Source organism: Poeciliopsis prolifica, unplaced genomic scaffold, assembly GCF_027474105.1.
Source record: "Poeciliopsis prolifica strain line A6 unplaced genomic scaffold, Auburn_PproV2 SCAFFOLD058, whole genome shotgun sequence".
Taxonomy (NCBI): domain Eukaryota; kingdom Metazoa; phylum Chordata; class Actinopteri; order Cyprinodontiformes; family Poeciliidae; genus Poeciliopsis; species Poeciliopsis prolifica.
The window spans coordinates 85,936-100,328 of NW_026562433.1; the positions used below are offsets into that span (position 1 = coordinate 85,936).

Sequence of the window (14,393 nt, forward strand, 5' to 3'; positions counted from 1 at the left end):
GTACCTCTTGCTTTGAGTGAAATGATATTTTACGTTACAGCGATCGAACACAAACTGCGGTTTGTGGGTGCATTCTATAAAAATAGCACAATTTGAGTCCCTCTCATCTCTTTGGTTGTATTTCAACAAATATATAACCGCAAAGGACATTTTAACAAGTTTACAAATTATGTCAATCTCAAATATGTGCAATGTTTGTTGAATTTTGAAATCCAAAGATAACATACCGGCCCATTAATTAATTTGAAGTGGCCTATAACGAGCATGAGTTTGCTAAAGGGACAGGTCCTTGTTTGGCAACGTTGTACATGTGCTGCACAAGCAGCAAAGCAGCTTTGTGCACCTACCAGGGAATCTGGAATGAAAGTCCCCATGTGGTGCATGGCGGTGTGAACCGCCAGTGCTGCACTGCACCAGAAGCGCCACGCAACACTTTCCTCCAGCAGGAGAAAATACTATGGGACTATTCGACTCAACGTCTCCGCAGGCTTTGGGGCTCCCCTAGTTGAAACCTCATTCAGGTCATGAAATCTGCTGCAGATTCGAAGAGAGCGACGACGGGCTTCTCTTTGAAGTTTCCCCCCTTTTTTTCCATTTTTTTCCCTTTTCTCATTGGATGGTTGAAATCTCAAAAGTTGAACCAAAATATCAGTTCCTCCTGGTGGCTCAGTGGGTGTTTCACAGCAACTTTAGCAGCTTTGTCAACGGCTGCCTGAGAGCTGAGAACGCCTCTGCTTCACTGCGCTGTGAAGCAAAATTCTGCCCTTAAAGTCGCTGAACGCATAATCGAGAATTTGCAAATTTGATGTTTCGTAACTGTGCACTTTACTACCACAGTTTAGCCGGCAGCGTTGGATCAGTTAGCCGCCATTAGCTCCTGCGGCGTGTGAAACAGGCTTGTACGGGTTACGTTATGGAGGCCTGTGCAGCGTGTTCTGCAGTGAACATGCAGAACCGTTTTCTGGGAAGATTCTGAAGAGTGTGCTCTCTCCAGATTTGAACAGTTCGGCAGCGGCGCTAATGCTAAAGTTACATTTGCTTGCAAGCTAATCCGCAAAAGAAAAGTGCATTGCAATTGATGCGTTGGAGACTTTTTCGGTTGTGGCACAAAATAATATAATCAAGAGCAAAAAAGTTATATTTTCAAAGAGTTTTGCATTTTTACAAATAAATGCATCAAATGAAATGAGCACTTGCCATAATTGGCTATCAAAATGAAGATTTTGCGAAACTGCAATGTTTATGTGCATCGTGTGAGTCACATGACGTCTCCACTGGCGGAAAAGACGAAGAAAACGACAGGAAGTGGCCGGAGGAAGACGACTCTGCATGTTTTTTTGTATTTTTTTTAGCGATTTAACACTTGAATAAATTTCTTTGCGTGCGAAAATTTTGCTTTTTCAACATTAATAAGAGTGTACAAAGGTTTCCAACAAAAGCTTTGCACCGAAACGGAAACGCAGCGACTGTGTTGAACGGCTGATGATGGCGAGGGTTGCCATGTCAAGTTCTTCATGCTTGAATTTTTGGACTTAATTTGACCTGAGTTGTACTTATTTAAAATATGATTCATGTGGCATTTATGAGGTTTAACACAGTTTAATTGCTTTAGTTACAAACATGTTTGTTCCCCATTTATTTCACACAATCTTAATAATGAGTATTTTTATAATCTGGCTTATTGATACATTTTAGCAGTTAAGTTATATGATGCCTAATCAGAGATGTATATAACAAAAAACATTGAAATATTGTTTTTTAAACGTTGATGTATTCTGTTCCCTTTATTCGTGTTTCTTTCCACCTCCATGTTCATTTTAACACAACTTCTGCTTTTACAAGCAGTTCTTTTAGCACGAATAAACAAGAACAGTTCACCAAAAAGAATTTGAACCACTACCTTGTAAGAAAGAATGAAATCCTAATGCATGAGAAAAAAAACAGCATGAATCCTGTCAATGACAAATAACAGCGATCTTACTTTTCTGAAAGAATGTCACCTTTGACAGAGAATAAGTGACCGATTTAGGAAAAACTATGTCACAGATGTCAGCTGTCACTGAGCTGAAGTGACCAAAGGGGGAGGAGGAGGAGGGAGGAAGGAGAGGGAAAAGGAAAGTTTCACAAAATAAAAGAAGAGATCGAAAAAAGAAAGGAGAGGTGAGGGGGAAATAAAGAGTCAGGAAGAGGACGAACAACAAAAGAGGAGGCTGGGAGGAAGGAAAAACCCAGTCAGCTCATGACTACTCCTCCTTTCTCCTCTTTTTCCTCCCCTCTCTTTGTCGTCTTGACGCACAGGCTTCCTTCTGCTTCTTTGTTTTGTTAAATGAGCGCATGGCGCTGGGTCTGAAATGTTCAAACGTAGAACATTTTGGTAGAAAATGAGGAACTGAAAGGCGACAGCATCACAGTTACGCTCAAGCGTTTTATACATTTATAAATATACACCAAAGGATGAAATGATGTGTGGATATTTTTTCATTACTCCATCCGATAGATACATTTAAACTTCATGTCGTGATCATCACAGGCCTCGGCGGTGTGGAAACGCCATGACTGTGCGCAGGAGGGAATAAGAGTGTGCAAAAGTTTTCTTACAAACACAGCACTGATATATTATGATGCAGTAAAGGTTGCAAAGCAAGACTTGCACAAAGTGATCAACCTTGTTTTATAAAAACACTCATTTCATACTTCATTTCCAGACATTTAAGCATTAAATATATGATCTTAAATGGAAGCTGAGAAATTTCACATTTGACTTATGTCACACGTATCAAGGTTTTTTTTTTTGTTTGTTTGTTTTTTTGCCTTAATTTTTCCAAACCGAATTGCATTTAGTGGTGTTTTGTGTATGAAGATGCATGGCTTTATGGATGATACTGTGACATGCACAACATCATCTACTGGTAAACAGGTTCCCACAGACGTTCTTTTTTCTTTTGGTCAATGAAACTCAAAGGCACCAAAGAACCTGATCCCAACCTCGCCATACGTCTCCTATTGATCATCTGGCAGCAACATGAGTTTCTTCTTCCTGTTCATTTATCTAGAACAGTCTTGCACCTGTTTTGCAAATAGTTTCAGTTTCTCTTCCGATGTGGAAGGTTTTGGTCTAAAATGCCCATCATTTTTGGCCTTAACCCTCAGAGAAGCAAACTTCCTGTTGCCAGTTTGTGTGCAGTGGATATCGAGCGCAGAAACAACCCCTTCCGCCAGCTGCAGGGCAAAAAAAAAGAAAACATTTTGCATGAAGTTGAACTTATTTCAAAGGTTTGAAACTGCTAAAAAAAAAAAAAAAAAAAAGTAAGAAAGAAAATGAAGCATCTCTAAATCCAAGCTGTTCTCAACAAGGTATCCATGTGGAGGGATTTTTATTTTAATGTCATCCATTTTGATTTTAAACACAGAGCATCAGCTCCTTCATCAGACAGTCTGTGATTATGATGAGTGATGGGAGAAACAATCAGAACCTCACCGTGGATGTAGCTGACTGACTCACAGCGCCATCTGGCGGTTGTGTTTTTTTTTTTTTTTCTTAAATGAGAGATTAATCAAATTTAATTTGTATAGCACATTTCAGCAGCAGGGCATTTCAAAGTGCTTTACATAATAAACACAAAGTCATGCAACATAGAATCAACAATCAAAAACTACATTAAGTCAAGTGTCATAACAATGCAAATAAAACATTTTTAATATTTAGGCTACTAATCTCAGTTAAATGTGACATTTAATGCTGTCTAATGTTGCACTGTCACACGAGTATTAATTTTAAAATAGCAACTGATTATATCAAGCCATTATAAAGTAAGCTGTATGTCTTTTTTTCACACTGATGCAATTTGGCTCCATAAAAACAAAAACTGTTTTGATTCGACTGATAAAATAATACTTAAGCACATTTTATATCTGGATTAGTTATTTTGCTTTGTTTTGGGTTTTTTTCTTAGAGATTTTAAGTGATGAAGATATTACAGTTAAAGCTTTCGAAGGCGTTTAGATACAAATAATTTTGTGGTGCTTAATGAGAAAAAAAAAAGTTTATCCTATAAATCTTTTAAACCTGTGGTGCTTTGAAGCGCACTCTTACATCCAGATCAACATCACCAAACTTGACCATTAGAGGGCCCCGCTGCATTTCAACCAGACTAAACATACAGGTTTCTGTAAAAAATAAAAATAATAAAACTGTATGTGAGTAAGGAAAGTTTACTGACACATCTATAAGAAAAATCATCAGCCTAATGATGAGAAAAGATGTAACAGCTTCATGAATCTTTCCTATTTTCCTAGTTTTATTCTTGAGAATAAAACTGCTTGTCTGTGAGAAATAGAGACGTTGTCACTAAATACACTCGTGAGAATCTTTCTACAGCAAAACCACACACGTTTCATCACTGAGGCTACAAAGAAACCAAAGCTTTAAAAAGGAAAAACACTAATCGCATTTGGGTCGTCGTCTTGCACTGAATCACGATGAGCTGCGTCAAGACAAGGAATCCTTCTTTCCACGTCTCATGACCAGAAACTTGATTTTCTCTTACAGCACGTGAATTAGTAAAAGAAAAAAAAAAAAGGACTCAAATAGAAACAAAAGCCGACCTCAGTTGAACTGATCGCCCAACACCTGGTCCACTCGGGTCATTCGAGCCCTCTGACTTGGAGAAGTATTCATTCTCCTTAAGAAACAGCCTTAATGCACTTTACCTCTATATGAAATACTAACCAAAGAGAAAGCACTTATTTGTACTTTCTTAAAATCGACAATCTGAAAAGTGTGGCGTGCCCTTTTAAATTTCTCTCTGACTTTCAGGTAAATCACATACATAATATCCAATGTAGCTTTTCAGCCCATATTTAAAACGTTACCACAACACAGACTTCAGTCCAATTTGAAATGTGAAATTCTGTTAGAAAAAAAGAGAATTGTTTGAAAAGTTTGTTTATTATTTCAGCTGCTACTGTTAAACCATGATCATGGCTCCATTTAGAAGAAATTAAGCAGTTTTTTTCCACAGTACTAAACAGCTGACCTATTGTTACAACTTAAACACAAATACGTTTTGTGCTACTTTTTAAATTTTCCATCCTTACATGCCTCGTCTTAATTACTTTTCGTTCACCATCTGTTGTGACGGTCCGAGCTCATCGGTTGCGATTTGTTTTCTTTTTCTCTGCTGAACTAACAATCCAACATGGTCGCCCCAACAAACCGTTTTCTTGCACCTCAATTATCACCGTCAACAATCTGATTTCATTTTTCCCGATCTGGCTGAGATGTAATGCACCCCTGCAAACATCTTCGACTTTATAAAGCAAAAAGAGCCAGAAGGGCGGCTGTGAGTATCGAACCTCATCCCTCCATTAAACATACACGTAAACAAAAGCACGTGCAAAGTCAGTCCACTTGGTTTTATCTAACGGGTTCCACCGAGTCCACAGAGTTCCCATGAAGCGAAGCCACATCCTCAACGCGACGTTCGCCTCGTCTGATCTACCTCGTCCGCACACATGACCTCTGCAGAGGAAACGCTTGTAAAGTGTGAAAGTTTTCTTTGTTCTTCAGCTGGCAGACCAATCTCTCTTCTTTCACTTTGATAAGCCTTCGTTTTTATGCTTTTTCATTTCTCCACTTGTGCAAAAACAAAAATCAGTTTTCCCTGCCTGACAACGCTCAGATAAACTCCAGCTACTGCAAGACTTAATGTGAGGCTTCTTGGCAGACGGTTAAAATAAAAACAAACAAATTTAAGTTCATCAAAAGGGCCTCGTGCTTTTTGGACCTATCGAAAAAGCAAATCCTTCACATTGTCGACTGAAAGTACGACCTCGTTGAGTACTTTGAGAAATCTCAGAAATGCTCTTCGAGATGAAGCTCCACCTGAGGTTTCTCGGCCGAACGCGGCGCATTTAAGATCTGCTGGCGCTGCTGTGTGCGTCTGCAGCATGAGATGACAGTCAGGTGTTTCTATTCAGCGAGATGATAATCAGGTGATGTGAGTCAGGACTCAGCCAAAGGCAAATCTTCAAATCCTGTTCTGCATGGTGAAAAGCAGACGGAAACCCTTGCACTTTCACGTTAGGTGACAATCGCAAACTTTGACGTATTTTACAAGCTGCTGCTACAAGAACTAAACAGAGACAATAACACGCGAATATTTTTTTTCCAGAGCAGTCTATAGTTCTAGATAGTGACAGTTCTGGCTTTGTGTTTCTATTATCAACTGGTCAGACGAAGAAGAGTGCCGTTTCTGGGATCAGCAGGTAGAAAAGAGGCCGAAAGTCTCTAATTAAAGTCTCAAAAGCAGTTATGCAACAGATGCGAGAAATTGCAAAATTAAAAGTTTGCCCACTAGGTAGGAGAAAAGTCAAAGAGATCACAGAGAGACAACGAACAATGACCGTGAAAATATACTAAAGGGATTTGACCCGTCGCACCAAATCAAGTTCCCACCATCAACTCTGGACTGACAAACTACTAGAGAGTCACAGGAGCCGAACGAGGGCCCCGGCTGCGTCGCCGTCTTATCTGGAAGCAGCACAGCTGATGTGGAGCAATGACACAGCGGAGCTGAAAGACAAACAGGCCATGCTGCTCATCCGTTACGTAACCCGACTCCACGGACGACCCAGAGAAGGTTTGACGCTGCAGAACTTTGACGAATTGTTCTAGAATCTGTTAGAAGTCTCACGCTAAAAAATGTGCGGCCAAGAGAAAAGGTCTGTGACCTTCAGCGGCAACTGAAGGTGGACCTGTGTGACTCTGTCGTCACACGCAGACGCTTCTCTGTTTTTCATCCCTGTGAGAAAATGAATGACATGCATCTGTTGCGTATGATCGCATATAAAAGCAATTTTGAGGAAAACTTTAAAAATGATCAGACATTTGAAATTAGAGCTTAAATATGCAAATATGATGACTGACTTTATTCTTATGACTTTCAAGAAAGGGTTAATAATCTCAAATTAGGGTCTATTTCATCATTTCGGATTTAATTAAAATTATTGTATGTTTGGGGGGGGGGTTTAAGCAGTTTACTGAAACAAAATAACTGCAGATTTGTGTTGGATGTGGTTTGCACCTGATTTTAACATTTTGCAAAGGACATGAACATCACACTACCGCTGCCATGTTTGGCTGTCAGCATAATCTCACGTTGTTTATTTCTATCAAAAATTTAGGCAAAACGATAACTTAAAGGGTTACCACTAGTTTTGAACTGCAATGCCAAAGTCCTTTCTGATTGTGGGGAAAGAGAATGTGCGAGCCGCTGCCAAGGAGCTGCCCTGAAACCAATCGGTTTGCTGCTTTGAATCTGTTGTTGAGGTAGAGGCATGATCAGCAGCGTGTCAGGTCAAGCTATGTGAGGTCAAGCAACGCTAACAGTGTGTGTTAAACAATGTTTTCATCTGACGCTTCATCCTTCAGCTTGTGAAGCATTCAAAATGAAAACAAACATTTCTAACTGGATGTTGACTTGCAGATTTTCCCGTTTCGTCCTGTCAGTCGCCGTGGGGTCATTTTTTACTGCCGCGTCATTCAGAGGTTGGGTGAAACTTCTGATTGCTGGTCAGATGGCCCCGACTGATTGGCTGAGCCGGAGGCGTGTTTGCTTTACCTGGGGAGGAGCGAAGAGGTCATCAAGTCAAAGAACTTTGCGTGTTATCAGGTGAGAGTTATCAACTTTCCACAGGAATAACAGAAGATACACGGAAGCCATAGGTCAAACAGGTCAAGTTTATTTGCATAGCACAGTTCAGCTTTACAGCATAAAAAGGTAATACTGCAGCCAGTTCTGAAATATATTGAATATATTGATCCAGCAATTAATTAAAGGCAACTTTAAACAGAGGGGCAGCTCTCTGTTTAAAGGGGTTAGCCTCAGCATTTTGGCTGTTTTGTAGTTTTCTGGGAGTTCGTTCCAGATTTGTGGCTCATAAAAGCTGAATGTTGCTGCTCCATGTTTGGTTCTGGTTCTGGGAATGCAGAAACTATAAAACTGGGCTGATGTGCTCTGTCCTCCTGGTTCTAGTGAAAACGCGGGCGGCGTTCTCTGGATCAGCTGCAGCTGTTTGATTGGTTTTCTCTCAGGCAGACATATAAGGAATCAGACATTAAGTCACTAAAAATAAACGCATGGATTAGTTTCTCTAGATCAAGCTGGAACATTAGTTATTTAATCCTGTAAATATTCTTCAGGTGATAGAAGGCCGACTTTGTCACTGTCTTTATGTGTCTCTGAAGGTTCAGGTCAGAGTCCGTCCCCACACCCAGATCTTCGGCCTGATTGGTAGTTTCTGGCTGTAATCACTTCCTGTCCAACGATAATAACTTGAGTTTTGTTTTTGTTCAGCTGGAGAAAGTTGTGACACCTTCACACATTGATGTTTTCTTTCTGTCCAGTATTTGAATGTGATCAGAGTCACCTGATGACACTGTAACGCTGAGCTGTGCATCATGCGCATAGTTATGGTAACTAATTGTATTACTTCTTATATAACCTGACCCAGTTGGAGTTTGTATTTATTAAACAGGAGGGGCCCAAGGATTCAACCTTGAGGTACACCACATGTGACTTCTGTCCGATTAAGCGTTGTGATAGAGACTAGCTGTGGGTAGGTATGTAACATACCATTAAAATTTGAGATAATTTAAACTTCACAGCAGCGCAATAGGCAGCTATCCAACCTTTGACAGTGGCGCATTTGCTCACCATTGCTTGAGTCCTTCATACGCCGCATCAGTGCCATTTACCGACAATAAAGATCGACTTAACCATTTGCTTTGAGTCTTATTTCAACCCGCTGGATGATTTCAGCACGTTTCACCACGTCTTGGTGTGTCTCTAACTCGCCCTTTAGCGACGCATTCCCCGAGGCGAGCCAGTGACGAATGCATCCGTCAACTGATGGTCATGAACTCACCATATGATGTAAAAAGTTTCTTCTGCCATTTCACAGGGCTGCATCGCTGTCACGCATCATTCCATCAAGTCTTCTCGTCTTAAGCGTCACGTAATCTGCAAACTGCAGCAAACAGAGGTTTTGCGACACGAAACGTAACTCGGGCTGTCAAACTAAAGTGATCCCAGGAAAGACGTGTTGAAGACCTCGACAAAATTCATCTTTTATTTCATCCTGTATTGAGATTTTGTTGTTGTTGTTTTTGTCTAACCCTCAGTTTGAAGGCATTCGTTTCAAAGCAGTTGTAGCATTTTTTTTCTTTTTCTTTTTGTAGTTCCTTTTTTATTCATTTGAGTATTTTCTGAACTTCCAGTTGGTTTCCATTACTTCCTGTTTCCTTGAGATAAATGTGTTGTGACCTTTGGAAGTCAAACAGCTACAAGAAAAGAACGCTTTAAAGAAATGTCCCCATATCTACAGTCAGACCAGAAAATCGCAGAGCTTATCTTGCCATCGAATGCAGGGAACGGGAAGAAGCAACAGAAACCTTTAAAGCTCAGCAGGAGAGAACTCCAGATGATGGTTTCACCTTAGAGTCGTTTAGCTTTTCACACGTTTACCCCAAGTGCATATTGTGGTAAACTTCTGAAAAGCTATGACACCTGCCAAGTGAAACCTCTCCGAGAGGCATCTCAGCATGCAAATGTTTTAAAAATTACACTGATGAAAGAAATACAGTTAAAGTTCACAATATTTTACTCGTACTCCCCAAGCAGACTGTCAACTCACATGGCACAACAACTTCCAAGCTCCTTCGTTTCTTCCTTCCCGCACTAAAAGTGTCTCCTGTTGTATTTCTATTCATAACTGTAAATCAGATAAAGGACACGCTGACCGACCGAGTGGCAGTCACCGCAAAAAGGTTTACAACGTTCCTTCACACATTTTATGGCTTCATGGCTTGCAATTTATTTGTTTTGCCGATTTGAAGCAGGAAGTTTCTTGAACACATAGCTGAACGCTTACTGGCAACAGATGAGTAAAATACACATTACAATGCTAAGCGCCTTGCACAATGTTGTCTCTCAGCGCAGAAAACATCATAAATACACATTGTGCCGATGCTTTATCTGCTCCAGAGAGATATTATGATGGTTTCAATGTTAATGAAGGAAGCCGCTCTTGTTTCCCCTGCTTATGATGATGTGAGTCATTTTATTATAGATCTGAGTGTTGGAGCAACTTTATTATCATCTGTTTAAAATCTTTAAATGTCGTTCTGTCCTCCATCAGGGAGCCTAAGTTTTAAACATTTTTATATTTATGTTGAAATGTTGTCCTTACTATAGAATATTTGATTCTTCATTTTTGTTATATTCTGTCTTTGTGTGGGTCACTTTGCTGCGGTTGCACAGAATTGTCTCCCATTGTGAGACAATAAGGGATTTTTCTATTCTATTCCAACATTACATGGTGAAAAAAACAAGAGAAAATGATTATATAATCAATATTTAGCTTTGTGAGGATTATGCGGAATGGTTATATGTCGATTAGTTGCAAATAGTAAAAAAATTAAGTAATTAGAAAGACATCAACTAAAAAAAGACATACAAATGTAAGTTGGCTCATAAAGATTATAATAAAAGTCACAGATCGCTGGTGCAGATCATCATGGTGATGAATTCGCATTCATTCATATGTTCAAGATCAGTTTTTGTAAAACAAGTATACAACAAAAATCCTCATCTTGTGTGTTTTTATAAGACAGCCGCAATCAAGGCATGACATCAAGAAAACTTTAAATTAATTCATTTGTTGTTTTAGAGCCATTCAGAATATCAATGCATTATTATTATTTACATTTTTATCAACACATATTTGTTCAATCAGTGAATCTGTCCTCACTGATAAGTAAGGCAGCACATAAACATGCAAACACAACACAATCACAAATATCAGATTATCATGAAGAAAATGTGTTTTATTTGCGTGTTGAAAGTGGGGAAAATGTCAATAAATGGTCCCACAAAACACTTGTGTGATAAAGCACTAAATGTTTTCACAACACGTTCATGAATCAGAAACCACGTGTTGCTGAAAAACAAAATATTTCCCATGTCATGCTGAGTCCTCCAGGCTTATCTTGTTCCGCATCGGAGAAAAAGCGACTGCACAGTTAATCGATAAAGACCCGATTGATCATTACCAAGGTGAAAGTTGCGAAAGGACTTCCTGTTAACGGCGTTTCTGCTGGCGCTCCTGCTGAAAGGGGAACCAAGATGGACATTTTTTAAGGGTCGATTTCTTTTCTCTCTCTCTCTTTTTTGCAAGTGTGCATTATTTTGAAGGCTTGTCTATTCGACCAATGACGCCGCAGCTTCTTCAGGCGTGATTCACGGCGTGGGAGGAGTCGCTCTGTCTGTCTGTGATATAAACCCGGGGAGGGAAACCTTCTGCTCAGGAACAGGACAGACCTACAGACTTCATCCAGGGGATCGCGAGGCTGGAGGAAACTTTCAAACACCGAAGATTCACCGATTATTCATCAACTTTTTTTGGAGCTCACAGTCACTTTTTATCTCACCAAAATTAAAATCGTCCGAAATGTTTCAAGTACAAACAAGGGGGTGAGTGATCATAAAAATAAAAAAAATTATATATATATATATATATATATATATATATATATATATATATATATATATATATATATATATATATTTGTGTGTGTGTGTGTGTGCTGGACATGTGGGTCCTTTCTGGACACATGGTGGGGAGCAAAAAATAGGGTTCAGGAATGTGTGGGCATGGTCAGAGGCAGTGGGGGGATGGCACCGAGACAGACATGCACTTATGTGTTCAAGGCCAAAGAAATTACAAGTTTATAGACATTTAATGCATTTAATTTTATCTCCAGTGAAGTCACAAAGACATAAAAATACTCGAGGTTAGAATTTAGTGGTATTTTTATTTTAAGCAGATATTTGATATGTAATAAGAAAATTAGTTGTAACGTTTTACCCAGTGGATCTGATGTGAGCAACAGCATAAAAGGTCAGAATTTACAAATAGCTTCACTCAGATTCAACCTTCAGCGTCAACCTGCAATTTTCCTTCATTGGTCGACTTCACGCTCATTCGTCATGCTAATCTTTGACCTTTTTTTTTTTTGTGCCAACCCCATCCAGTTTGAGTTATGAGGACTGCCAGGCCACTGCTGACTGGCTGCTGGCGCAGACGGACATGCGCCCCACGGTGGGCATCGTGTGCGGCTCAGGCCTCGGAGGGCTGGCCGATCTGTTAAAGGACCAGGTGGCCTTCAACTACAAGGACATCCCCAACTTCCCTCAGAGCACCGGTGAGCCAAGTCACTCGAAACCCCCTCAGACGGGCCACCGACCGCCATGTGCCGCTGGATATTTACAGACCGGTTGTGGTTTCTCCTTAGTGCACGGACATGCGGGAAGGCTGGTGTTCGGCACCATGAAGGGAAAACCCTGTGTCTGCATGCAGGGCCGCTTCCACCTCTACGAAGGCTATTCGATCCAGAAGGTAAGTTTGTTCCTGCTCCAATCTGGATCTCTTGTAGAATCTGGATCAAAAAGCATCCAAGCCAACTTTAAACCGAGGTTTGTGTTTTGCTTTTGTTTTTTCCCAGATCACTCTGCCTATGCGCATTTTCAAGCTGCTTGGCGTCCAGACGGTGGTAATCACCAACGCAGCCGGAGGCCTGAACCAAGACTTCAAAGTGGGCGACATCATGATCATCAAAGACCACATCAACCTGCCAGGGTTCGCCGGCAACAATCCACTGGTTGGACCCAACGATGAAAGGTAACCACAACTCTCCTACATCTACCAACTCGCCACTGCATTGTTTGCAGACTGTTGTTATTCACCAGCGCACCTTTTTTCCCTCCCCTTCGCAGGTTTGGCGTGCGGTTCCCCTGCATGTCTGACGCCTACGACCGAGACCTGCAGCAGCTGGCCATGGAAGTAGGACAGGAGCTGGGGTACGGAGACTTCTTGAAGGAGGGAGTGTACTGCGTGCTGAGTGGCCCGTCATTCGAGACGATCGCAGAGTGCCGAATGCTCCACTTGCTAGGCGTTGATGCGGTTGGTGAGTAGATATTTATGAATGATAATGATGGTGATACGGCACCAATAAAGGTGACTAACTTCCACAATCACCTGAGTGATTGTTGGAGTTGGACTAAGGGCACTCTAGTCGGGACAAACGCTTCAGTTTGGGAATTCTCCGGACTTCCATGGGAGTTTTATTGGAGTAGTGTCTGTAGAGCTTGATAAACTTCAATTGTTCTGGTTCAAGCAACGTTGCTGATAGTTGAGCTACATAAAAAGATATCGTCTCAAAGTAGATGATAAATGTCATCACACTTCCCAATTTCCAGGAGGGAAGGGCAGATGAGAGTCTTTTAGACAGGTGTACAGTTTCACCTTAACTTTGTGAAAGCTTTCCCATAAACAGATTACAATCGCCTCATGGTTTCCAACCAATAAGCTCATTTTCAATTATCATCATCAGGTATGAGCACCGTCCACGAAGTGATCGTCGCCCGCCACTGCGGCATGCGTGTGGTCGCCCTGTCTTTGATCACCAACCTGGCGGTGATGGACTACGACAGCGAGGAGAAGGCCAACCACGAGGAAGTCCTTCAGACGGGCAAGCAGCGAGCGGAGCAGATGGAGCGGCTAGTTTCGTCCGTGGTGAACCGGATTGAGCCCAACAACAATTACATCTGAAAGGGGGACACCTGAGGACATTTAGACCTGGTTGTAGTTGTAGGTCGTCATCCCAAGGAGAATACTTCCTGCCCTAAAGTAGACTCCTTTCTTCTTTTTTTTTTTTTTTGTCTTTGTCTGGGATTTTGTGTAAATATGACAAAAACGTAAACGTGTCTCTGAGCCGATAGGACATACATTCCCTTAAAGGGTGGCTCCATAATAAGTCACTTCTCGGTTTTGTTTTGTAATTTTTTTAAAAAGGCATATTTGTTCTAACTTATGCGATCGTCTTGTAAAATAACTACAATTTAACTTAACAATTAAATTTTATGTACCAATCTTAATGTATTTTTTTGGTTGAAACGTGTATATTGTTCTAGGTATTTTACTGCTTGTTTTGTTTTTTCTTTCTTTTAATGACTGTTGCTACTAAAAGTGCTATTTATTAAAATGTTCATCTTGTTTATGTGGTGAGTTGGGGTTTTGATTGTGGCTACATCTGTGAAGTAGGAGGAAAGCAAATGCTCTAAAAAAGAACCCTGTTTTTACTAAATTACCTGTTTTATAGTTCTAACGATCCCTTTGAAATAAATGTTAACTGAAGAAAGTTTGTAATTTACGCTTTCTGACTCAACGTTTAATTAGCGCATGTTTGTTTGTCTCATCTATTCTTCAAAATGTAAGAGGCATGAGAACATGGCTTTCAAGGAAGGCAAACAAAACGAGTTTTTATGCCACTA

General features: G+C 40.5%; 1 protein-coding gene across 1 annotated transcript; it reads left to right on the plus strand.

Annotated features, from left to right (window-relative positions):
* Positions 1-12,057: 12,057 nt before the first annotated feature.
* pnp5a (purine nucleoside phosphorylase 5a) lies at positions 12,058-14,260 on the plus strand (the record flags this gene model as incomplete). The annotated part of the gene is made up of 5 exons (XM_055060191.1): positions 12,058-12,265; positions 12,356-12,459; positions 12,566-12,741; positions 12,837-13,027; positions 13,454-14,260. Coding segments are annotated over 5 exons (897 nt in total), but the record flags the coding sequence as incomplete, so codon positions are not given.
* Between the last annotated feature and the right edge of the window lie 133 nt (positions 14,261-14,393).